Consider the following 27,585-nt stretch of genomic DNA (forward strand, 5'->3'; position numbering starts at 1 on the left):
TTTGATGGAACTTGAGGGGAAGATGAGGAAAAGGGTCTCAAACTGTCAGAATACAGAGGGCAACGAAGGAGGGAATTTAGCAAGGGCATATCTGTTGTTGGACGTGTGCGACCTGGGGAATCCGATTGATGGAGCCAAGAAGGCCAAGCATGGAGAAGGTCCCTCTGGGACCAAATAGATTAGGAATGATGTTTTACTTGCTTTCTAAATTCGTTTTAGACTTTGGTTGTAATAACGCAAATGTTGGAGTTACAAGGGGAACTTGAGCAGGTCCGTAACTTGGCAAACCTTTCCCTTACCCTGAATGTTCCCGGCATCAGCCAACAAAATGCCCAAAATCCAACACCTCCTCAAAACACACAAAACCAGTACCCGCAAAATCCTCCCGCACCTCACCAATATGCCACGCCTCCCAAAATTTAAATCCTCCACCAGTACCAACTCCTCTATAGCATCATCATCATCAGATCCAATACCCACAAATACCACCTACCACACTTCTCAGAATGCACCACAGCCTACTCATGACCCGCAAAACTCAACCAATGACCACCATTACACCCAGATTCCCGGAGTCCACCAAAGCAATCCCATATATGTGGAAACCTTACCCCTATACCCCACAACAGACCCTATACATACTTGAATCCGCCGAGAAGGACCTGCTCATCAAGAACATGGCAGAGGAACTCAAGAAACATACCGGCAGGGTTCAAAGTGTCGAAGGGGGCAAAGGCATTGAGGGTTTGAATTATGAAGATTTGTGTATTCAGCCAGATGTAGAACTGCCAAAGGGTTACAAACCTCCTAAGTTCAAAATGTTTGACGGAATTAGTGATCTGAAGGTGCACTTGAGAACATATTGTGACAAGCTTGTAGGAGTTGGCAGGGATGAAAGAATCTGCATGAAGCTGTTCATGAGAAGCCTCATTGGAGACGCTCTGTCTTGGTACATCAGTCAGAACCCAAAGAAATGGGTTAATTGGGTAAGCATGGTATCAGATTTCATGGATCAGTTCAGGTTTAACACAGAAAATGCACCAGACGTTTTCTACATTCACAATCTCAAGAAGAAGCCAATGGAAACTTTTTGCGAGTATGCTACTCGGTGGAGATCTGAAGCTGCAAAAGTAAGGCCAGCGATGGAAGAAGAACAGATGAATAAGTTCTTCTTCAGAGCTTAGGATCCGCAATACTACAAAAGATTGATGGTTATTGAAAATCATAAATTTTCTGATATCATCAAGTTGGGAGAGAGAATAGAAGAAGGGATCAAAAGCTGAACAATGACAAATATTGAGGCACTTCAAGCCACAAATAAGGCCATGCAGTCAGGAGGTATCTCCAAGAAGAAAGAAGTAGGTGCAGTAATGGTAGCCCAAGGTCCGAAGTCTCCTCTCACAAACCAAACACCTCCACCCATATATCAGCCTTCACCTCGCAGATACCAACAACCTGCCACCACTTACAATACCTATAACACCCAAGCAGCGTACTACCACTCACCACCAACCCGCCAAAACTACCAAAAACCTAGACCAAATTTCGACCATAGACCACCCAGACAATACATTCCAATTGCTGAACCTATAGACCAATTGTACGAGAGACTGAATGTTGCCGGTTATATCACTCCCATTCCCGTTGTTGCTATGGAAAACTCTTCCCAGTGGATTAATCCAAATAAGACATGTGCCTATCACTCAGGCATGAAAGGTCATACTATTGATGAGTATCGTACTTTGAAGGATGAGATTCAGACATTAATTGACACCAAAGTCATACAGGCAAAGGAGGTTGCACCCAATGTCCGTAACAATCCTCTCCTGGATCACAGGGGCGGAGGGGTAAACATGATAGAGACCGATGAAGAATGGGACTCGGAAGGGGATAATCCTGAAACATCTCCAGTCACTCTCACACCTATCATGGTACAAACTCAGGCACCAATTGAAGTTTAGGTAGTTGCACCAACTCCGTTTGAGGTTGAAATAACAACACCCTTCAACGTGATGGTAGCACCTACACCGTCTTATAAGTCTAATGCTATACCATGGGATTATGTTGCGGAAGCAGGGAGGAAAGGAAAGGAAAAAATGGAAGAAACAGGTGCAGCGTTAGGCCTGACCAAAACTAGTAGAATTTATACACCAGAGCATTTGGAAGGAACGAACAAAGAAGCGGCCTCTAAACCGCCTATCAGTGAGACTGGTCTAGATGATCTTTGGAGAAAGGTGCAGGCAAGAGAGTATTTTGTGGTTGATCATCTGAACAAAACCCCTGCTCAATTATCAATTTTATCACTACTGCAAAACTCTGAGGCATATAGGAATGCCTTGATGAAGGTGTTGAACGAAGCCTATGTACCCAATAACATTACCAGTGGGGAGATGGCTAATATGGTAGGACAGGTGTTAGAAAGCCACAAGATCACTTTTCATGAAGACAAGCTACCACTAGAAGGACTAAGTCACAACAGGGCACTGCATATCACAATGCAGTTTGAGGATAAGTTCATTGCCAGAGTCCTGATAGATGGGGGTTCGAGTCTTAACATATGTCCATTAACTACTCTGAAAAGATTAGGTAAAGGCCTGCACGAGATACGAGCAGAAAATATGAATGTGAAGCATTTGATGGGTCTCAAAGGGACACAATTTTGGGAAACCAAGCTCAACCTACAGATGGGCCCAACCTTATTTTAATGTTGACTTTTAAGTGTTGGACATATCTTCTACCTACGACCTATTGTTGGGACGACCTTGGATACATGTAGCTGGGGCCGTAGCTTCTACTCTACATCAGGTCGTGAAGTTTGAGTGGAACCATCAGGAAGTGATCATCCATGGGGATGGAAGTAATCCCATTTACACCAGTCAAACTGTTCCGAGAATAGAAGGAAGTTGGGTGGAGAAACATACCATCGCATCGAGCGCGTCAGCGCAATTAAAAAGGACAAATGGTAGAGAAGTAAGATAGAAGGCATATTGGCATGGATAGGGTATGAGCCTGGCAAAGGTCTCTGTAAGAATCTCCAGGGGATCACCAAATTAATACAGCTAAAGCGTCACGACACAACTTTGGGGTTTGGGTATGAATACACCTGGCATGAGTATCAAAATTGGTCGCCACCATGGCGTGGTCTTTATTACCTTCTAGAGCAACTAGTACCACACTTGAGCTAGTCATTTCATCAAGCTGACATAATGTGGCAGTCCGAAGAAGATGAAGTTCTAGCTGGTACAAGGAATCCATTTTTGGATGATGAAGACATGGATTGCAGTGCGATAGTTGAGGAGGAGGAGGAGGAAGGCCTTATTATTCAGACCATGGAGAAGGGAGCTATTCTCAAGAACTAGACTGCTGCACCATCAAGGGCCCGTCAAGTTCCTGGGTAGCCTAGCAATTAGCATTATTTATTTTAAAAGCAAATTTTTTATGAGCATTTAAGACATTTTCAGTATTTTGTTTAAAGCATGTTTTGTTTTGAAATAATTGCTCGGGTTATCGAGCCTTACTTGTTTGATGTTTTCAAAATTTATCTAATGCATTGTTATTTTTAGTACTTATTATTATTCTTTACTTTTTTTCTCTACAACATTATTATTACCTATCTAGATGAACTTACAACAGTGACATGTAGTGAGACAATGCAACATAAGGATAATGATTCAGAGGATCTGGTAGAGGATATAATACCCGAGGAAATTGTCAGAGAAGTGGAAAACTTTGAAAACAAGCCTAAGTCCAATTTGGATGAGACTGAAACAGTTAATCTAGGAGACTCTGAAATAGTCAAGGAAACACGTGTAAGCATCCACCTATCACCATCAGAGAAGGCAGAGTATGCACGGTTCTTGAAGAAGTATGAAGATATCTTTGCATGGTCCTATGATGATATGACCGGTTTGAGAACGTCCATAGTGGCTCATAAACTACCTACCAACCCAATGTGTCAGCCGGTAAAGTAGAAGCTCATAAAGTTAAAGCCAGATATGAGTTTGAAAATCAAAGAAGAAGTCAACAAGCAGATCAAAATTAAGGTTCTCATAGTGGTTGAATATCCAACTTGGTTGGCTAACATCGTGCCAGTTCCAAAGAAGGATGGGAAAGTCAGAGTATGCATCGATTATCAGAAGCTAAACAAAGCAAGTCCCAAAGATGATTTCCCATTACCCAACATACACATACTGATCGACAACTTCGCCAAGCATGAACTCCAATCCTTTGTGGATTGCTTTGCGAGATATCATCAGATATGGATGGTTGAAGAGGATGCCGAAAAGACAGCTTTTATTACACTGTGGGGGGTGTACTACTATAAAATGATGTCGTTTGGTCTGAAGAATACTGGGGCCACTTATATGAGGGCCATGAGAACTATTTTCCATGACATGATACACAAGGAGATAGAGGTATATGTGGATGACGTCATCATCAAATCCAAGAAACGTACAGATCACATAGTAGACTTGAGGAAATTCTTTGATCGGCTTCAGAGGTACAATTTGAAATTGAATCCCGCAAAATGTGCCTTCTGGGTCCCCATAGGAAAATTATTAGAATTAATCATCAGCCTCCGAGGAACTGAGCTAGACCCATCAAAGGTCAAGGCTATCCAGGATTTGCCACCTCCAAAGAACAAGAAAGACGTGATGAGCTTCTTAGGATGTCTTAATTACATCAGCCGCTTCATAGCACAATCAACCATGATCTGTGAGCCGATTTTCAAAATGTTAAAGAAGGATGCTGCAACCAGTTGGACTGAAGACTTCCAGAAAGATTTTGATAGAATCAAAGAATATTTGTCCATACCACCAGTCCTGGTCCCGCCAGAACCTGGTAGACCACTACTACTCTATCTCTCCGTATTAGATGGGGCTTTCGGTTGTGTCTTGGGACAACACGATGAGACGGGAAGGAAAGAACAGGCCATATACTATCTGAGTAAGAAGTTCACACCCTACGAAGCACAGTATTCTTTGCTGGAATGCACCTGCTGTGCTTTTACCTGGATAGCCCAGACACTGAGGCACTACTTCTGTGCCTATACCACATATCTCATATCAAGGATGGATCCTCTGAAGTACATCTTCCAGAAACCCATGCCTACAGGGAACCTGGCAAAATGGCAGATATTGTTGAGTGAATTCGACCTCATCTTTGTGACTCATAAGTAGGTTAAGGGACAAGCATTAGCAGATCATCTTGCGCAAAATCCTGTAGGAGGAGAATATGAACCACTAAAAATGTATTTTCCTGATGAACAAGTATCATTCGTAGGAGAAGATATCGATGAAGCCTACGACGGATGGAGAATGTTTTTCGATTGAGCCACAAAATTCTAAGGAGTGGTTATTGGAGCCGTTTTGGTGTCAGAAATAGGTCAACATTATCCGGTATCGAAATTCAGATTTCCGTGCACCAATAATATGGAAGAATATGAGGCTTGCATATTAGGGCTCAATTTGGCCGTTGACATGAATATCCAGGAATTACTGGTAATTGGTGATTCAGATCATCTGATACATCAGGTGCAGGGAGAATGGTCTACAAAGAATACAAAGATATTACCATATCTATATCATGTGCAAGAGATGATGAAGAGGTTCACTAAGATAGAGATTAGACATGTCCCGAGAATCCAGAATGAGTTCGCAGACGCATTGGCCACTTTGTCCTCCATGATACAGCATCCGCACAAGAATTTCATCGACACCATTCCGGTAAGTATTCATAATCAGCCAGCTTACTACGCTCATGTTGAAGAAAAAGGAGACGGGAATCCATGGTTCCATGATATCAAGGAGTACTTGGCAAAAGGAGAGTACCCGTAGTATGCAAATCATACTAAAAAATGCATGCTCCGAAGATTGTCCAACCATTTCTTCCAAAGTGGAGGAATTCTATACAGAAGGACTCCAGATCTAGGGTTATTACGGTGTGTTGATGCCAAGGAAGCTTCCAAACTGCTCGAAGAGATGCACTCTGGAACTTGCGGACCACACATGAATGGTTTCATTTTAGCCAAGAAGATACTGAGGGCAGGTTATTTTTGGATGACTATGGAAACAGACTGCATCAGGTATGTCCAGAAATGTCATCAGTGCCAAATACAAACAGATATGATATGGGTGCCGCCAAATGAACTCAATACACTGAGTGCACCTTGGCCTTTTGTCGCTTGGGAATGGACGTCATTGGACTAATCGAGCCCGCCGCTTTAAGCGGGCATAGGTTCATTTTAGTGGCCATAGAATACTTCATAAAATGGGTCGAAGCTGCATCCTACAAAGCTGTAACCAAGAAAGTCGTTGCAGATTTTGTCAGAGATCGTATTGTTTGCCGATTCGGGGTTCCATAGTCCATCATCACAGACAACTCCGCCAATCTCCACAGTGACCTAATGAAATCTATGTGCGAGTCCTTCAAAATCAAGCACAAGAATTCCATAGCATACATGCCTCAAATGAATGGAGCCGTGGAGGCCGCAAATAAGAATATCAAGAAAATACTGAGGAAGATGGTAGACAACCACAAGAAATGGCACGAGAAGTTACCATTTGCCTTATTGGGGTACCGTACCACAGTCCGCACATCAACCGGGGAAACTCCCTATTTGCTGGTCTACGGTACCGAAGCTGTCATTCCTGCCGAGGTTGAATTACTTCTTCAAGAATTATACAAGAAGCTCAACTCAGTGATGCAGAATGGATAAGAAGCCGCTATGAACAATTAGCTCTCATTGACGCGAAAATAATGAATACAGTGGCACCGGGGTAGCTAGTACTGAAGCGGATCTTCCCGCATCAAGATGAAGCCAAAGGGAAATTTTTGCCCAATTGGCAAGGGCCCTACATGGTTCACAGAGTACTAACAGGAGGATCACTCATACTCGCAGAAATGGACGGAGAGGTTTGGCCAAAGCCTATCAATTAAGTCGCAGTCAAAAGATATTACGTTTAGAATGTTCGCATTTCTTCATCTGATGTAATTCAACTACGCTCGACCTGATTGTCGTTTAAGAGGGGATACGTAGGTAGCCATGTGGGTTTGGTCACAATTCAATAAATTTTTATTTTCCCCACAACCAGAAACTGGGGCAGAATTTTGAGGAGGACCCTCAAAATTCCGGAGCAAGTCCAGTCAACGTCATCATATGCAGAACGATCAAACTGGGGCAGAATTTTGAGGAGGACCCTCAAAATTCTGAGGAAGTCGCAATGCCTCTAAAAGTGTCACAGTCATTGGTTCATCTAATTTATCCGATATTGCATACTAGTGTATTTTAAATAACCACATTCATCATATGCACGCAGATTTGTCGAAAACGTTATTTTATGAAACAGCCAGATGCTGCCCATGGTAACTCGAGTAGGATTCCTATGCAGAGCAAGGCAAAGCAAGCAGGCGAAGGCACGAACCAACCTTCCCCGTAGAACTCACGATTTCCCTTTGGATGAAGGAACAAAGAATATTCGCAAATACGTGCACATCTCAGGATCACTATCTTCATAACGACAAAGTTGCCAAACGCAAACACATTTCCAGCTAAGAAATACTCTACTACTACTTATTATCTATTCATTGCAAGAGACTAAGCATTGTCTCCATCTTGCATGAGTCTAAGCCCTGCCTACTCAATTGCATAAGGCTAAGCAATGCCTTCCCTTGCATGAGACTAAGCATTGTCTCCGTTTTTCATGAGGCTAAGCCTTGCCTCCTCAATTGCATAAGGCTAAGCACTGCCTTCCCCTGCATGACACTAAGCATAGTCTCTATTTTGCATGAGGCTATGCCATGCCTCCTAAATTTTATAAGGCTAAGCATTGCCTTCCCCTGCATGAGACTAAACATTGTCTCCATCTTGCATGAGGCTAAGCCCTGCCTCCTTAATTTCATAAGGCTAAGCACTATCTCCAATCTTTGCATGCGTCTAAGCCCTGGCTCCTCAATTGCATAAGGCTAAGCACTGCCTTTCATTGCATGAGGCTAAGCCCTTCCTCCATTATTGCATAAGGCTAAGCACCGCCTTCCATTGCATGAGACTAAGCACTGTCTCCAATCTTTGCATGAGAAGCCCTGCCTCCTCAATTGCATAAGGCTAAGCACTGCCTTCTATTGCATGAGGCTAAGCCCTGCCTCCTTAATTGCATAAGGCTAAGCACTGTCTCCAATCTTTGCATGAGGCTAAGCCCTGCCTCCTCAATTGCATAAGGCTAAGCACTACCTTTCATTGCAGGAGGCTAGGCCCTGCCTCCTTAATTGCATAAGGCTAAGCACTGGCTTCCATTGCATGAGACTAAACACTATCTCCAATCTTTGCTTGAGGCTAAGCTCTACCTCCTCAATTGCATAAGGCTAAGTACTGCCTTCCATTGCATGAGGCTAAGCCCTGCCTTCTTAATTGCATAAGGCTAAGCACTTCCTTTTATTGCATGAGACTAAGCACTGTCTCCAATCTTTGCATGAGGCTAAGCCCTGCCTCCTTAATTGCATAAGGCTAAGCACTGCCTTCCCTTTGCACGAGACTAAGCATTGTCTCCATTCCTGCATGAGACTAAACATTTTCTCTCCTTGCATAACCACAAATGCTATGCTATTCGAAACCTTGCATTATTCTCTACCTCGGGGCTAAGCTCTGCCCTCGATCTTACACGAAACCAATATCTGTCTTGTTTCGTTTTGCATCATGTCTTTGCATTTCATGGGCTGAAATATCGCCATTCTGTCCAAAGGCGTCATAGTCCGAGGGCATCATCCTTATAGCCGGAAGACACCATGCCATGTCCTGAGGATCTCTATATTGCACATCATTATTCAAAGGTGTCATAGTTCAGAGGAACTATCCTCATAGCCCGAGAACATCATTTCATGGCCTGCGAATCCCCTATCTCACGATTCATGGCCCGGGACATCATGGTCTAAGGACACCATCCCCTTCGTCCAAAGACAACTTTCATGATCCAAAGGGAATTTGCATCATGTTTAAATTCTCGCAATAATCCATATATACTTGCATGCATTGTGTTTTAAGTTTTGCAGGTAATCCAGGAAGTAACCGTTCTCCTAACAGGAGCAATCTTCGCTCTGGTTTCCGTTCAATGTTCATATCTTGCAATTATTTAAAACGTAACCAACCACCGTCTGTTACCCGTTCCCATCTGATATCATCCTGTCCAGAAAACCTTGTCCATTCCTACATAACTCTATCGGTTTATTCCACCGTTGGATCCAGAACTACACATAGCCTGATTCCTGTAAAACTAGGGATATGTAGGCAACTCAGAAACCAGGGTTCGGCCTATATTTTTTCAAAATCACCCCATTCGGTCAAAATCGGTCATCATTTCTTTACCCGACAACTCTTTCATCATTCCCGGGTAAAGAGGGCACAATTTTTTCCTCATATTCGCGTATTTTATATCATATTTTAAATATATATATATATATATATATATATACTTTCAAAATAGTGCATATGCATCATCATTTGATTTATAAGCATACACAAGTATTTTTCATAGTTTTCCATGATTTTTAAAGACTTTAAACAAATTTGTTTCTGCATTTCTACTGTATAAATATCCAATAATCATCCTAAAAATTATTTTATTATGATTTAATCATCTAAACTTATCATTTATACCAGCATTAGGCTTTAAATATTTTTTAGTGCATTTCTTATAACTACATTTGCATTTTTACGACTAAATTGCACATTTTGCAATAAGAGCCCACATGCATATATAATTACATTCTTTATGCAGAAAATGACTTTTTATATTTTTTATAATGTTAAGTAGTTATTTTTAATCACTTTAGTGCACAAATGATATTTTTGATATTTATTAATTACTTTTATAAATTATTTATTTATTATACATTGGGTATTCAAAATCTGGCCCAAACCTTACGTATTTTCGGACCAAACAATGTCCCAAAGTACCTAATACACTGGCCCAAATACCCCAGCTCAAACAAAATTAACCCAATCACCTAAACCTGGTCGCGACCCGTTTAACCACCCTACCCAAGACCGCTTTTAAATCGTGGCCGTTGATCTCTGAGATCAACGGCCCAGATTACACCCTCCCTTTTAATTACCACCCAAACCCCCTAACCCAAATCACTTCCTACCGTCCATTACCCTCAAATCCTACCTCCTTTCTCCCTCCTAAGAGCCCTAGCATTGTCTCCCCTAAAATCTCTCCTAATCCCACTAGACATGGGATTATACGACCCTTTCTTGCCATATACGACTCTTCGCTGGTACTGGATCCTTCTCTATACCACTTGCCTAAACATGGTAAGCGGATCTCATCAGAATCGAACAAAAGTCGGTTCAACTTCTTGACCTTTCTGCTATTCCGTCTATGTTCATTCTTGTTCTATTATGGGTATGAATCTCTGTGTATCTCTATTGATTCTTACTTACCCTAAAAATTAGGGGTTTCAGATCTCTTTTAATCGAACCATGATAGGTTCGATACTCTGATTTTAGGTATTATTATGTCCATATTCACCCGATATTCTACTATGGCATGTTTTCATTTTTATTTCTGTTAATATTTGTCTTACCCTAAAATTAGGGTTTTCAGATTTTTCTTAAATTAGTTCGATTCTCTGATTTTAGTACTATTTGTGTCTCTATTCATCTTGTGCTACTTCATTTTTGAATAATCTATTAATATTTGTCTTTTTTCCTAAAATTAGGGTTTACTAGTTTACTCTCCTAATTTGATTTTTAATCAATTTACGTGTTTCTTTCCTTTTATGGTCGGATTGTTTATATTTCCCTATTTATGTGCTTGTTCTACTGCTATATAAACTGATCCCCCTTCCCTTTTATGGGGGGAATTTTGGGGAATCACTATTTTCTCACTAAAAACTGAAGCTTTCTACTCTATATTTGTTCACTATTCTATTTTGTTTGGCTCTTGGCCGGCTGAAAGCCAAGGCCACCGGATTTCTACTCTTTTGACCTCTCTTGGGTGTGAGCACTGCCTGGGTTCTTGAAACCCTTGGAACTTGACACCTTTAGGATTCTGGGTCATTTCTGCAATCTTTTCTTGTTTATCGAATAATCACTGGTTAGTTTCTAAACCTTTGCAATGTTTACTCTATTATGTTAAGCATGTTCTCTGAAACTGGATAATCCAATGCATCTCGTTGACTCTTTTCTGCCTAATTCTGCTTACTAGCTTAATGATGTTCTGCACTTAGCCTAATTAATTTAGACACAATGAAGCATGCTTAGTTTAATTCATGATGACTAGAATGATATGTTTGACTATATGGTTTAAGCCATGTTCCCTTCCTAATTCTGAACTTCTATCGACTAATTGGTATTATTAGTATTCTCTAACTTGTTTAATATACCTTTAATCTGAATGTTGTATGCTCTTATGACTATGGTTATCACCCTATGAACTTCTGTTATGTCCAACCTATACCCTTAATGACTTGTGATCTTTTGAAACTAATCTCTTTTGATTTAGTACCCTCCATGATACATGATCCTATTTGTGTAATGCTGTTTAAACCTAAGTTAGCATGATTTGACCACTTTAGTCTTAATTCAGTTGCAATAGCCTAATACGAGTGCATGTTAACTTGTCATCCCATGCTCCTTGTTCCTTGTCATAAGCCACCCTGTTCAGTGTGTTAATTTGTTTTTCTTATGAATTCATTATGTGATTATCTTACAAGCTAGCAAATGCTTTCAAAACCTATTACCCTACTACTATTTTTTATGGGTTATTTCTTGGCTAACTCTGGGGCTGGCTGAAGGCCAAAGCCCTTCCCTAAGTCTCCTCTATCAACCTCCCTAGTGTGAGCACTACCCTAGGTTCTTGAAGCCCTTGGGAACTCTGACACACTAGGGTCTAGGTTTCTCTGCCACTTTTCCCTAATTGCTCAAACTCCGCCCCTATTCTCACCCACTGCATTAAACCAGTTGATTTGTGTAAACAGTTATACTTTTGGAACTTTTGTTCAGACTATGGTTGCTGGATGTGGTCTGTTCTGTGTAAAATGAAGATTGGTTCTGGGTTGTTGAGAAACTGTATGGACATGAGAACGAAGGCCTGGCCAGGTTGGGTATATTTTGGGCCTGCTGTAGGCCCATTATAGCTATTCTATAATTCTGTAATTTATTTCACTCATTGGGCCTGTAATAATATTGTAATAACAATTGGGGTGTTAGTAAAATTGAGAAAAAGGGGTTTATCTTAATACTTACATTGAAATGGGTAGAAATCCTGCCTATAGCTGTTTTACTTTGTTCTGTTATTCCGTGTGTTAGATGACCTGCCTATAGGTGTTTACTTTGCTCAAATATGTTCTGCTACTGTGTGAGTTAGATAACCTACCTATAGGTATTTAATTTGTTTGACATATTTTACTTCCACTTACTCAATTAAAAATCATGTGTGCATTACAGCATACTCAAATTGCTCAAATATGTTCTGCTACTATGTGCATTACAGCATACTCTTTAGGCACTATAGGATTCTGTTAATTTACATGCTACCTAATCTGCAATTTAAAAATCCTGCCTATATGTCTTAATTATTGATTATAGAAATCATGCCTATAGGATCTAAAATCAGTCTTAATTATTGATTATAGAAATCATGTCTATAGGATCTAAAATCAGCCTTTATTGTGACTATAGAAATCATGCATGTAGGATCTAAAATTAGTCTTAATTATCGATTTTCTTGCTCGTTTCCTTTGAGTGCTGATGTTGAACTTTCAACACTGTGTCATTGTCACTATTAGAAAGCATGCTTATAGGATCCAACTAAGCAGTTCTGAATATTCTCCTTCAATTATCATTGCTAATTACTGCATAAATCACCAAGATATCATGCCTATAGGTTTAACCTCTTATAACCTATAATCAGTAGGCAACTGCGTAATCACTTAGAAGTCATTCTAAAATGGCATCTTGCTCTGAAACTGCCTGCACGCTTGAATCCCAAGGTCATATAGAAACCATGTCTATAGGGCTTAATGGCTTTAACTTGTCTCAATTCTGAAATTGTCAATCGCCTAATTTGTTTGCGTGCATTTGTTGTCTAAGTGAAGAGGCTAATTTGAGCCCTTAATTGCCTTCGCATGAAGTCCAAATTGTTTTGTATGTCACCTAGTTTTATCATTTTGAGAAACCTAAGTTAAGTCTAGAACAACCAAAATAAAGGTCCAAACGTCTCATGGACCATAGGCATGGGACGGGTAGTGCACGCATAAGGCACGGTTTAGAATCAACTAGCACGCTTTAGGTAAAAACTTAAAGATAGTAATCGGGTAGTAGGAGATGATAGTCTGTACCCGCTGAATAATACGAGTAACACCCCACCTAGAGGGAGTTACGAAGTATTATTTATGTTGCACGGGGTGATCCTTTAGGCTAAAAAACTTAGGACCCCCCATCTTGTCTTAAAGTCAATTATTTGTGTTTATTTGTATACTTTTGATAATAATTGCCCAAACTTCTTGTCTTTCCCTCTTGTTTTTGACTAATTCATATAATTCGAGTTCGGCCGGGACCCGCAGTTGTGGACCTCAAGGAATGCCTAACAACTTCTCCTCGAAGTAATTTGAGCCCTTACCCGATCTTTGGTGATGCAAACTGGTTAAACCAGAGTTATTTGCAAATAGGTGCCCTAACGCACCTCAAACCCGTTAAGTGGCGACTCTCTTTTTTAACACCTTCCTTTAAAAGAGTTGTCACGTGTCGAAACCTGATTTTGCGAGAAAGAAGGGGTGCGACACATGCCCGATCGGCTAGGCCATCTCCCCACAAAAAATGTTGTTTGACATGTGATGCGAAAGAAAGTTGTTATCAAGAGTAGTACCACCATATGCGCAATATGACGTCTGATCTCCACCAAATCAGCTAGGTCACCTTCCCACATATGCCATGTGGGTTGACTTTTCCAATCCACAAAGGTTCCAGTTTCATCCCAATTAAGGGGAATAATATCATAATTTCCCAAAGGATCCAATTTCATCCCAAATAAGGGGAATAATCCCAATCCACCCCTACACCGACACGTGTAGTTTCAGGTGTGGGCCTTATGACCCACCCTACCTCGGTTTTGCTAATGATGCTCCCAAAAAAATATTTTTTTGATTTGTACACAGAGGTAACATAAATACAATTGTACTCACCTTAACATTTTTCACATTGTATAAATTCTCATTAGTATTTCCAGTCATTCACAACGACAATATTTCAATGGCTCATTTAGTTATTCACAAGATTCTTTATTCATGGAACGATGGCCGTATTTCATATTGCACACTTTTACCCCTTTCAATTTCAAAGATCACCATCAAATATCAACATATAGAAAATTTCAGAATCATATACTTTAAATCCATTTGAAATGGAAACTTCAAACTCAAATGGTCTCTTCCCAAAGAATGAGGCATACCAACCAACAATAGAAACACACATGAAAAATCATAAACAATCAATACACTGTTTACTCTTGCAATACTCTTCCCCAGAAATGACAAAGTACAATTTCAACACATGAGTATATAGAACTCGAATCACACTGGATATATTTATAAAGCAAAGCATTAGTTAAAACAGCCACTAATGGGCATGAATTGAGTACAAAAGTTCTTAGGCAAATTCTATTTTCCAAATCACTTTTAACACAATTGAGTCGAGTCTTATTTCATATTCTTTAGCGCATTCTCTCAAATCATTTGCACTACTAGGAATAGTCATAACTTAAATTCTCGGCACGTTGGCCACACTCTATATCCCCAATTCAATTATTTCGTTTCTGACCACCTTTATAGGTTATGAATAGTAAGGCATTTCCAATCAAGACTTTTAGGTACACATATGAGCAATTAAGAGTCTTAAGAATATTGAGATTTCCTCACACGATTTGGCATACTAGCTTTTATTTGAAATACGATTCAAAGCCACAACATTTTAATACGCAACCCATACATTAAAACTGACGGGAACATTATGGAATTCGATTCTAAGAGAGAAAGTTTAGCCAACATACCTTGATGGAGCTCTTTAGCGATATTAAAACCACCAACTACTCTTACAAATTCAATCTACATCAACATAATTCAATTGGACCGATATTAGTAAATATTTCCAGGTTTTGGTCATTTTGGCATTTTATCAAACACCTACAGTGCATAGCATTCAACTACCTCTAGTAATGGTGTTTCTTCCTCCAACAATACCTCCTTACCACCAACAAGAGATACTACAACATCCTTTGTCCACTAACTACCTTCTTAGCACCATTATAATCATCAATGGACTCACATCTACCAAATCTTACTAATTAACTCATTACACAATCTCTACCACACCCAATAATCTAGTTTAAGTATTTATGGCTTCCAATCACCATCTCATAAGTGCTAGTACTTATTCCTTGCTCATTTATTCACTAACAATCTATGCATGTAAGTTTAAGGGTAAAAAATTACCTCTTGTAGACCAAATCTTGAAAGTCAACTTTTGGGGTGTTCTTGAGATTTTGAAGAAATCCTATGGAATCCAATACAAAACCTTGTTGTAACTTGTGATTGATAAGTGAAATCATCATAAAAACACACTTAAAAACTCACCTTAGATGTGTATTTGAAGCCTTGGTTGGATGGGTGGTGGAGAGAAAGGCCTAGTCTTGAAAAAATGACTTAGCCCCTAGTCTGGGCGCCCATATGATACATGTCCCGTAAAATTGTCATAACGTTTTCTATACATATCCAAATGACGAGAGGTTTGATGCGTTGGAAACTAAACTCAAAGGGCTTTAATATTATCGGTAGATCACCACCTAAGTCTTTATATGGAGGGAGTTATATTCATTTGAAATCGGGTCTTGTGCCAGTGTAAACATCCTTTCCGCTTAATGTATCCAACTTGTTCCACACAAGTTCTTGCCATTGACAAAACTCCCTAGTATGTTCCAATACACCTTAAACATATATTATCAATTCAACATGATGTGTCTCTATCCCATAGGTCTCCTTTAATACTCAAATAAGTTATTCCCAAATACCGTTGGCGCACTTTAAAAACTTAAATCATTAGGAAATTTTTACGGGGCCTTACATGCAGTATCCGAGCAGAACAAATGGTAGCTTCTCATGACACTACTAGTTTTTGTCCACCATATTCCTTAATATATTCTTGATATTCTTTTTGGAGGCTTGTACGACTCCATTCATTTGTAGCCTATATGTTGTAGAGTTTCGGTGCTTGATTTTGAATAATTCACACATGGCTCTTATCAGATCACTATTGAGATTGGTAGAATTGTCGGTGACGTTTGATTCAGGCACCACGAATCAGCAAACAATATGATCCCGGACAAAATCTGCTACAACCTTGTTAGTCATAGCTTAATATGAAGCGAGTTCAACCCCGTTTGTGAAGTAATCTATCGCCACCAAGATGAATTTGTGTCTGTTAGAAGCAGATGGTTCAATCAATCCGATGACATCCATGCCCTAGGCGGAGAAAGACCATGGTGAACTCGTTGCATTGAGTTCATTAGGTGTTACCTGTATCATATCAACATGCACCTGGCATTGGAGGCACTTATATGCATATTTGATGCAGTCCGTCTCCATAGTAATCCAAAAATACTATGCCCTTAATATCTTCTTGGCTAGAACAAACCCATTCATGTGAGGTCTGCAAGTTCTGCCGTGTATCTCTTCGAGCAACCTAAATGCCTCCTTGGCATTAAACAATCGTAGCAGACCCAAATCGGGAGTACTTCTATACAGAACTTCTCCGCTCTGAAAGAAATGGTTGGCCAATCTTCGAAGCGTGCGCTTCTTGATGTGTGTAGCATTTTCTGGGTACTCTTCTTTTTCCAATTACTCCTTGATATCGTGAAACCATAGATTTTCGTCGAACTCTTCTTCAACATGAGCGCAATAACCTGGTTGCTTATGGATTTCAATTAGAATGGGATCAATATAGTTCTTGTTTGGATGTTGTATCATGGAAGTCAAGGCAGTCAGCGCATCTGCAAACTCATTCTGAACTCTCGAAACATGTTTGAACTCTATCTTTTTGAACCTCTTGATCAAGTCTTGTACAAAGTGTAGGTATGGCAATATCTTGGCATTTTTGGTGGCCCATTCTCTGAGTACATGATATATTAGCAAATATGAATCTATGATTACTAGAAATTCTAGAATATTCATGTGGACAGCCAACCTAAGTCCCAAGATGCAGGCCTTTTTTTCTACCATATTGGTGGTGCATGGGAATCTGAACTTGGTGGATACCGGGTAATGTTGACCAGTATTTGATACCATGACAGCTCTGATGCCCACTCCAAGTTTACGGCTCCATCGATAAACATCCTCCAACCATCATATGCATCAGCAATGCCTTCCCTTATAAATGACGCTTCCTCATCGGGAAAATACGTCTTCAAAGGAGAGAAGTTAGCATTGCTTACGAAAATGTTCGAGAATGCAATTAAATGAAGCAAATAGGGGAGATAGGGACGAGAGATATACAATATAGTAATTTAAAGAAAATAAGGGAAATAGGGAGGGGATGTACATGAAAGAAGTCAAATAATCCAACAATCCACACAAGTGATAATTTCATTATGGTAAGAGCGTAAGTATGTCCCCAGCGGAGCCACCATGTTGTCGCACCCTGTTTTCTCACAAAAGCGGGTTTTAACGTGTGACAACTCTTTTAAATGGATATTAAAAAGAGAAGAGTCTCTACCTAATATTTTTATGGTGTGTTAGGGCACCTATTTGCAAATAACTATGTTTTTAACTAGTTTGTGTTAACAAAGATCGGGTAAGGGCTCAAATTACCTTGAAGAAACGGTGTTAGGCACTCTCCAAGGTCTACAACTTTGCGTCCAGGCTAAATTTTACGCAATGTGGGATTATTGAATTAAAATTATACTATGTGATCATATAAGTTAAAGTAATATAGGGAGTCTAGTTTACAAGACAAAAAAATTGCACATAAGAAAAGAAAGCAGATTATTATTAATAAACAGGTATACAATCCTTGAAGATTACAAGATATGGCCTAGGTTCAAACAAGCCTACCAAAAATAACGAATTGGGAGGAGGGGGTAAGTTTTTTAGCCTAAAGGATGACCCCGTGCAACATAAATAATACTTTGCAACTCTCTTAAAAGTAAGGGTTTCTCATATTATTCAGCGGGCACAGACTATCATCTCATGTTACCCAATTACTATCTTAAAGTTGTTTACCTAAAGAGTTCTAGTTCAATTCTAAATCGCGTCCTATGAGTTCTTTACCCATCCCATACCGATGTTCCAGGAGGCTTTGGACCTACTACTTTGGTAGTTCTAGACTTCACTTAGGATGCTCAAAAATGATAAAACTAGGCGCACAATTAAAACAATTAGGACTGCACATAGTTATCAATTAAAGGCTCAAATTGACCTCCACACATAGGCACAGATGCACACAAAGAGTCATGAGCTTATTCTAACGGCATTACAAATTATGAAGTTAACGACTATAGGTAGGCATATATGAAATTGGAGCACTATTGAATGGCGCAAAACTTATAGGCATGCTTTCTTTGTGGTTTATTGATTCAATAGTTGACATAAGATCCTACAAACTGCTGATTTTAACAGATGGTTCGTTATAACCTTATAGGCATGATCTCTAGGTGACTTATGACTGGCCTATGGGGTCATTGAAAGTTCATAATTATTCGTCTTGGAGCCAATAGATATGATTTCTATATGAACAGCGAAACCCTATAGGCATTATATCTACACAGTAATATCCAGATAGCAAAGTAATTAGGAATGGACACTTGTTTTACTTTATTCCTATAGCCATATTATTTACGCAGCAGTATGATGAGGACAACAGTAGCAGCAATCTTAATTAAACACATTGAAGTCCTATAGACATGGTTTCTAGATGAACGGATTTGGGCAATGAAGCTGTTCTAAATGCAGGTTTGTTTCATTAGTCCTATAGCGATGCTTTCTAGGTGAGCCACACAATTGCAAGAGGTATCAATGTAAATAGTTCTTGATTACTCAAATGAGATCTTATAGGCATGTTGTATAATAACGCGTAGAAATAGAGCATGTTAAGCAAGTAGCGAATGAAGCATTTAGATCCTATAGGCATGTTTTCTACCCTTTAATACGAGAATTAAAATATCACAACCCCCCACTTTCACTAATTCCCTATTATTTGTCATTAAATATTATTACAGGACCGATAAGAATAATACAAACTCAAATAAATGACCATAGGTCCAGCTAGGACAACTATATGCCCTACATAGATACAAATTAAATCAAGGATTATTCTGGGCTTTCGACCAAACTTGGGGCCTCATGTCTATGAACATGCCCATACCCCGGATAGCTATAGATATGCCTCAACTCCCAGCACCAAACTGGCCTGACAATAAGGCAAAAACCAATGCCTTGCTTACCCGTCAAATTAACCATTCAAGTGACAAGTTATATGCTAAGTCAATTATGCACTTAGCTCTTAGGGTTGTAGCTAAAAAAGAAACAGATGCTTTCCAGACCAAAGGAACACAAGCAGGATTACACAAGTTCTCAACAGGCATTGTATACATATGATAGATACAAATTATATTCTCCAGAAAACATGTTAAGAGATATCAAGCCAAAGTTAAGCATAATTTCCAAGTAAGCATGGTTCAGAATTAACCTAGAGGAGACTTTAAACCTAAGAGTCTTAACAAGAAAATTTCGAAACACAGGTAAAGAGCAGTTATACCGAAAAGCCTTAAACATGAGAGCCTAATGAAGACATTATTCCAGCTAGCTTGTAGCCAAGTAAAATAACAGGCACAGTAGTTGACATGGGGAAGTAATCACTTAGTTTGAACATGAGAAACTTAACATATTGAGTGTTAGACAGATATCAGTCATAACACAAAGGTTCAAAGTCTTAGAGAAAGTATAAGAACTCGTGGTAGGTGAAACATATCAACTTCAGAGTAACATGTCAAACAACCATAAGGACTTATCCAGTTTACCATATAGGAAGAATAGGCTAGATATATTCATCCCAGCAGTTTTAAGAAATCCGTGAGCACATAATGATAACATAACATTAGAGTTTACAAACAGTAGAAAGGCCTAATTGGGATAGTATTGGCATGTAGATTTCTCATGAATTGACTCTAAGAAAGTAGCATATTGTAGATGAAGGACTCAACAGGAAGTAACTTATTTGAACAAATTCTAGGCATGAATTAGTTTCTCACAAAAATCTAAGGCATGGACTCATAACAAGCAACAAATATAAGTACTCGGCTATACATAAACATAATGGTCAGAGATAATTCAGGTTGAACACATTTAATAGTCATACATTAGAGTTTAGCAATGGCAAGGGAGCATATTAGGCTAAACATCTACATAGTATTGTCACATGTGATGGTCAAGGGTTAATTTGCAGAGAAATAGCAAATTATGCATAAAGAGATTCAGCAGGAATAGACTACTCAAAGCAATTCTGAGCAGGAACATATTTCCTAAGGGGTTTCAGTACAAAAAGTTCAAGGTAAGGCATGAGAAAGGATTCAATATTAGACAGCCAATATAGGAATTCAAGCATAGATAAACCCAATCTCAAACAAGCATACCAGCTTGAAATCGTCCAAATTGACTACACTAAATAAACATATGTAAACATATACAAGTTTTTATGATGGATTGCAGAAGAAATTCAAAGAAAGGTCAACACAGTTTCATATTGGTTTAGAAAAGTTCACATAACACATATGTTCAGAAGCATGAACACTAACAGGGGAGAAACAAAATTGCGAGGGTCTGAACACTTACCTGCTTGCAGATTTAACAAGCAAATAAAGGAGAAAACCAAGTGCCAGCAACAACTCTCGTATCAGTAGCAAAGATCGAGAGCAACAAGACCCAAACCCCTAGTGCGTCAAAGTTCATTAGAGCTTCAAACGAGCCTCGAGCAATGCTTGCACTGGAATGTCAATAGAGCGGATTCCGATGGCCTTGATTTTCAATCGGGCATAGTCAAGAGTTTTAGAATAGTATAGAATGAGTCAGAGTGAGAGAATAATAGTAGTTAGGTCCGTTTAGGGAATTGGGGAAGGGGTTTATATAGTGAAAGATTAGGATGACAAAACATGAAAAATAATCAAATAAACACAAATAAGGAAGGAAACGATCACATGCAATCAGTAACAGAGCCAGTAAAAGAGATGAAACAAAATTTCAAAACCTAGTTGGGTCCAACGACCATGAATTGGAACAAGAATGCAAGAATCATTCATTGTACAATGTATATAGGCGAAACATCGTCAAGATCTTCACAAAATCGGAGTCAACCAGGCCTGCTTTTGAAAGGCACTACTTGCAAAAATTGGGGAATAAGGCAAGCAAATCACAAAAGGATTCCATCATATAGCAAGATTCGGAAAGGATTTGGGGGATAAGGCGGCTAGGGTTTTGTGAAGAGATGAGGGAAATAGAGAGAATGCAAAGGCGGATAGTTGATTATGGATCGTTGATCATTTGAGATGAATGGCCGAGATTAGAGGGTGCTAGGGTCAGGTATAATGGGTCGCAGACAGGTGCATGTTCTTGGGTCGCTTGGTTTTGGGCTTCCGATGGGTCAATTGAAGTGGGCTATAGCATTTCGGACCTCTTTTGGTCCGATTTTGGACTGAATTTAAAAATAAAATGAAATTTAACAAAATAAATTATAAAAATAGTTATAAAATAATATAAAACTGTTGGTTTTGAAAATAAATGACTATAATTGTAAAATATAAAAAGTCATTTTGATCTAAAATTAGCATAATAAAGACAATTATTGAAAATATTGGCCATTATTCCAAACGATGTACAAATGATGTAAAGAATGCAAATATTATATAAAAATGAAGTAAAATATTATGAAATATGCATGTGGGTACAATTAATAAATTTGAATAATTAAATCACCCCTAAACAATTTGAAGGGATAGTTAATAAATATTTTAATAATTATAATGCATGAAAAATTCATTTTAAATCTTTAAAAATTATAAAAAAATAATTATATAATCCTTGTAAATTGGGTAAAAATGTAAAATAATATTTTTAAAAGTATACGGAGTACTCTATAAAATATGAGAACAAAATTATCAACACCTATCATTAGATATGTACATTTTCTCCTCTGAAATGGAAAATAATCATTTCATTACTCTATAAGCAACTTTAAATTTAATGGTTGAACAAATCACTTTGACTATATTTGATTTTTCTAAGAAGTTAGGTATTACTTTTACTATGTTTCTGAAAATATACAACATTAATTTTATACCGTTAATGTCACGGTCAATATGATATGGATTTTCTCAATTTGACCGTAAATCAAGGAAACATAATTCAAATGAAAATAATAATAATAATAATGAGTTTATGAAAGTATACAACAATAATTTTATACCATAAATGTCGCGGTCAATAAGATATGGATTTTCTCAATTTGACCTAGTAAATCAAAGAAACATAATTCAAATGGAAAAAAAGTAATGATGATTAAGGAATAGTTTTATATTACGATAATCAGAAGCTATGCTATATTGCACTATTTAAATAAAGGCATAACAACAGTAGCTTAGCCAAAAAATATAGAGAAGCAGTTCTTGTCTTTTGGAGAATTGTCAGGTATGTGAGTATTCCTTTTATTATTTTTTCTTGCGTTGAAGTTGAAGTTGACATTTGGAAGTGTTTGGAAAATATTTTCCATAGAAAATATTTTTATGCAAAATGAGTAGTTTTATCACTTATTTTCTCTTATTTGGTTGGTGAGCGAAAAACATTTTCCAAAAAATATTTTCTAGTGTTTCGTTAGAGAGTAGAAAATATTTTTTAGGAAAATAAATTTTTATTCTCCTCACCCCCTTTCCCCAAGTCTCCATGTTTCCTTGCTCCCCACTCCCCTCCCCAAAAACCCAACGTTTTCAGGACTCTATTTTCAGGACTCTATTTTTGTTCAACGGTTTAATTATTCTTCTAAATATTCACACAAAAAATCCATAACTATAAAGAAAATACTCTTTTTTGGTTGAAAAAGAAAGTACTCTTTCTACGACATGAAAATAAAGTAATTATTTTATTGAAATAAATAAAAATACTTTTTTAACATCATGAAAAGAAAATACTCTCTTGGTAAGGAAAATATTTTCCTCCAATTGGAGAAAAATAAGTTTATGAATAAAATATTTTCCAAAATATTTAAGCCTAACAAACATGGGAAAATCGAAAAATATTTGAATTCAAGTAGTGATATGAAACTAGTTTACCTCAATCAATAGATTGATATTATAATACCACGGCAGATACTTTATTTTCATCTTTTCTGGTCTTATTTTGTCATTGTTTTTCCTATTTTTACTTTGAAATAACTATTCAAAAAAATTAATTAGCAAGAGATAAATAAGCACACAAACACAAAGTTAAAGAATTGGACAAACTCGATCATATATTCTCGTGATATAATAGAAAAGATGAGAATATAGTAATAAGAGGGACAAAGTAAGATACATAATTTAGTTTATAGCCACTGTGTGAGAATTACAGAGAAATAAATAATAATATATTATTAGTTGTATGCAAGGAATCAAATTTTACCTTGCTTCTTTAAGTATTCAAAGTAACTTATATTCTGGTACATGAATAAATATCTTTATAACTCGATTCATGGACGTTGTAATATTATCTTATCTAATTGCCATTATTAAAATAATGTGGTTTTTCAGGTTTTACAATGATGATACAACAGTGGGCAATAGGTTACATATTAGTACTTGCCATATCTCTTCTTCTGAGCTGCAATGAGGTCCAAGGAAGAACAAAATTATCCTACCTTGAAGACTTAGAATTAGAGAAGCAGTTAAAGCTTTTAAACAAGCCAGCTGTAAAATCCATCAAGGTATTTTTTTTGTTGGTATGCGCTGTAAATAAAGAAAATCTCTGTTACAATTATTTGTTATTTTGTTCAATAGTAATGGAATGATTAATGTTCTCTTTAATAATATTCTACTCCTAATCAATCAATTGCATTTATAATATAAATGTGACTTAGAAATCAGGTCACCTTCCTAAGCAAAATTTATAAATGACATAGTATATTTACTATTGGGTCTACAGACGAAATATGGTGATATATACGATTGTGTGAATTTCTACCAACAGCCTGCATTTGACCATCCATTGTTGCAAAATCACACATTTCACCCTCAGGTTTGTCACTACATCATTCTCTTAAGTCCAAATTGAAATTAATTATATTATAATATATATTAATATTAATATTCTTTTGAGGTTTTCATCCACACAGATGAAACCAACATTGCCTATAATGAAAGAGTATTCTGACGAATCAATAATTGATTGGCCTATGGGAAGATCAGAAGGAGTCGGTTGTCCAAAAGGAACAGTTCCCATAAGAAGAACTACTAAAAATGACCTTATCAGACAAAAACTTATGCCACCCGCAGAGGATGTCTCTTTCAGCACTTCGTTTTCCTATGTAAGATTATGAATTTAACTATATTAATTAATGACGATGGCTATTATACCTTCTTATAACAATACTTAACTCATGATAAAATTCTTACTGTATGTAGGGAAACAATTTGAGTAATAAAGTAACTTTTCCTTCCAAAGGGTACAAGGTAAGTATCCATAAAATCAATATTGCGTCCTATTTCTTTGAATTTACTGTTTTAGTGTTATTCCTTCAAATACACCAAGTTTACTAGATGTATCATGGGGACAATGAGAGATAAAAGAGAGAGAAAAGCAAAACTTAACAAAATGTTGGGCAATTCAAGATAACAAATAGATTTTTTTTAGCCGTTCTATGACCTCATATTTTCTGTTATTTAGCTTGCTATTGTTCAAACCGAAAATAATCCAAGCAACAAGTTTGGAGGAGCTGGTATGGTGACTGCTATTTATACTCCCCGTGTGAAAGGCCAACAACATAGTGCTTGTCGATTGAAAATACAAAAAGGACCAGAAAATATACAAGTCGGATGGAGAGTATGTATCTTGACTTTTATTAACAGTTCATTATTTTTTCCTTATATTACTTATAATCCCTCTAATGTGTTGGTGAGTATTAACAAGTTTTTCTAACTCTCAACCTGCAATCATATTCTTTTCTATCTTTACAAATGCTTTTATCGTCTTTTTAGCTGTGTATTATTTTTGTATAATGTTATTGCAGGTGGATCCTACACTTTATGGAGATGGTCGAAGTAGGCTATATACACATTTTCAAGTGAGTTATTTATAACTTTTTTGGAATATTATTCTTACCTTTTGTATAAGATGTGCATGTCTTATATATCTTTCCATTAATCTATATTCACGACATCTCAGTAACAAAGTATATGTTGCTTTTCTTTTGTAGGCAGGAAAAAATCAATGTTTTAATACACAATGTCCTGGATTTGTTATTGTAAACAGAGATATACCTTTAGATTTTGTATACTCTCCTGTTACACAACGTGGAAGTAAGGATGCGTGGGTAGATAAAATGTACATAACGCGGGTAAATTAGTCTCAGACCTATTTCAGTAATTCATGAGTTATTTGATACTCTGTTAATGTATAACACTAAAATATTTTTTCTTTTTTGTCTTTTTTGAAAATTAAAGGACCTTGTCAACGGGAACTGGTGGCTTTTGCTCACGCGAAATCAAACACAAGTTGGTTTTTGGCCAAAACAGATTTTTGATGAATTGAATGATTTTGCATCAACGATTGAATGGGGAGGAGTAGTATATAGTCCACCTGGGGTACTTGAACCTCCAATGGGCTCAAGCTTTTTTCCAATTGGAGACACACGTTACGATGCATATTGTAGGAATATTGGGACAATAGATGACAATGGCCAAGAAACAGAAGCTGGCAACTTAATACCTTACATGACCAATCCTGATCTATACAAGGTTGTCGATGCTTCAAGTGAGGGATCTAGTTTTAAGCATTCAGTTTTTTATGGGGGCTCTGGTGAAAGCACAGAGGTCTAACCTAAATAAGTTATGTCAAATACTACTGAATTGATAAGAGATTAACATGCTTTATAATTTAATTTACTATAGATATTATAATGCATAAATTTATCTCAATATATCTTTTAATACTATAAGAAAACGGTGCAATATTGCTTCTCTTACCTTTGATACTTGATCATAATTTTTGTTGCGCGAGTTCTTCGTATTTTTATCTTTATTTTATTCTCTTCTTCGCTCAAAACTTTTGGAGGATAGTTCTCTTGTCTTTTTACCTTCTTCTTGACGTAGAAAACCTTTTTATTTTGTTATGTATTGTATACGGTTGAAATCGGGCATACCCAATTTCGTTGGCAGGGGTGTTGCTTCGAATATAACCTCATAATAGATCGGGCTCGATCTCGAAGATAGAACATCAAGCCTGGAGATCGAAGTGTTCATTGAGATCGAGGCCAGCAACAATCGAGATCAAGCATGACTGACTTCGAGTAAAGCGTAATAACGGAATGGCGAGATATCAGTAACCGGTCGAAGATCACGGCGAAAATTTCGGAACAAATCAAATCAAAGCGGTTATTAGTGGCAATCATGGGATCTACTTCCGTTATTAAAGTTGTACCTTATTTAGGATTCCTCTATTATATAAAGAGGGATCCCATTCACATGTAAGGTGAATTTTCATTATTCATTGATAAGAAGAGACACATACGCTGTTTTCTTTGTTTTACTTACTATTCATCGTTGTTTGTTCCATCCTCTATTGTTCTTATTAACTAAACTCGAGACTATCTCGAATCGAGGTCGAGGCATTGTTTGCAAACAGGTTTGATTTATTTTATTGTCCAATTTATCTATTTAATTGGTACTGGTTTAAATCACATATCCTTTAAATCATAATATAAGTTTAATTATTACTCAATTTTTAGGATAAACAGTTTGGCACCCACCGTGGGGCTAAGGATAACAGTGATAGTTCAGTACTGATTCTGGTAAAACACACTATTTTACGCTTGTTCTTGTCTAGTATCTTTGCTTTCAGGTTAAAACATGTCAAACTCACAAAATGCATCCACACACGGTGACAATGGCCTCAGATTCCACGGTGAAAACGAAAATGTGATTGCTCCAGAAGTCGAGGTGCAACAGGCTAATCTCGAGGGAGCACCGGTTGCTAACCCAGTCGATGTCAGTTCACACGTTGCTCTAAACGCGGGGCGCAGATCTCGATGGGAGTGTACGCAGAGAAGGACGATCTAGTGGCCGAGGAACACAGGGAAAATGAGACAAAGGAGTCAGTCTCCAAGTGATATTTGAGATGCTTCAGGCTTAGCAAGCCGCTATTACTCAGTTACAAAATCAACATAGAGATCCGAATAGGGTCGAGCCGGAAATTACTCGTCGTACCGAGCCAGTACTGGAAAGGTCGAATGGTAACGAATCGGGGACTGATCCTGCGGTAATGAAAATGCTCGAGGAGCTCACCAAAAGAATTGAATCAGGGGAG

The 27,585-nt window shown here is 37.8% G+C and overlaps 2 protein-coding genes across 2 annotated transcripts; both read left to right on the forward strand.

Annotated features, from left to right (window-relative positions):
- The first annotated feature begins 677 nt into the window (after positions 1-677).
- Positions 678-1,184, forward strand: LOC138899056 (uncharacterized). The gene has a single exon (XM_070185169.1). The coding sequence runs from the start codon at positions 678-680 to the stop codon at positions 1,182-1,184; it is 507 nt and encodes a 168-aa protein (XP_070041270.1).
- A 4,248-nt stretch (positions 1,185-5,432) lies between these two features.
- LOC104091524 (protein neprosin-like) lies at positions 5,433-26,140 on the forward strand. The gene is made up of 10 exons (XM_070185170.1): positions 5,433-5,726; positions 6,076-6,085; positions 23,817-23,989; positions 24,208-24,300; positions 24,398-24,589; positions 24,687-24,734; positions 24,949-25,104; positions 25,292-25,345; positions 25,478-25,618; positions 25,725-26,140. The coding sequence occupies exons 1-10, from the start codon at positions 5,433-5,435 to the stop codon at positions 26,097-26,099; spliced, it is 1,536 nt and encodes a 511-aa protein (XP_070041271.1). The 3' UTR covers positions 26,100-26,140.
- The last annotated feature ends 1,445 nt before the right edge of the window (positions 26,141-27,585 follow it).

The sequence above is a fragment of the Nicotiana tomentosiformis genome, chromosome 9, assembly GCF_000390325.3.
Source record: "Nicotiana tomentosiformis chromosome 9, ASM39032v3, whole genome shotgun sequence".
Taxonomy (NCBI): domain Eukaryota; kingdom Viridiplantae; phylum Streptophyta; class Magnoliopsida; order Solanales; family Solanaceae; genus Nicotiana; species Nicotiana tomentosiformis.

What these genes read in the sequence shown, in the direction of transcription:
- LOC138899056 (XM_070185169.1), top strand. Translation starts at nt 678, where the DNA reads ATGGCAGAGGAACTCAAGAAACATACCGGCAGGGTTCAAAGTGTCGAA.
- LOC104091524 (XM_070185170.1), top strand. Translation starts at nt 5,433, where the DNA reads ATGGAAGAATATGAGGCTTGCATATTAGGGCTCAATTTGGCCGTTGAC. An exon ending in TTCCTTCCAAAGGGTACAAG is followed by an intron (nt 24,735 to 24,948) that starts GTAAGTATCCAT and finishes TCTGTTATTTAG; the next exon opens with CTTGCTATTGTTCAAACCGA. An exon ending in ATATACAAGTCGGATGGAGA is followed by an intron (nt 25,105 to 25,291) that starts GTATGTATCTTG and finishes ATGTTATTGCAG; the next exon opens with GTGGATCCTACACTTTATGG.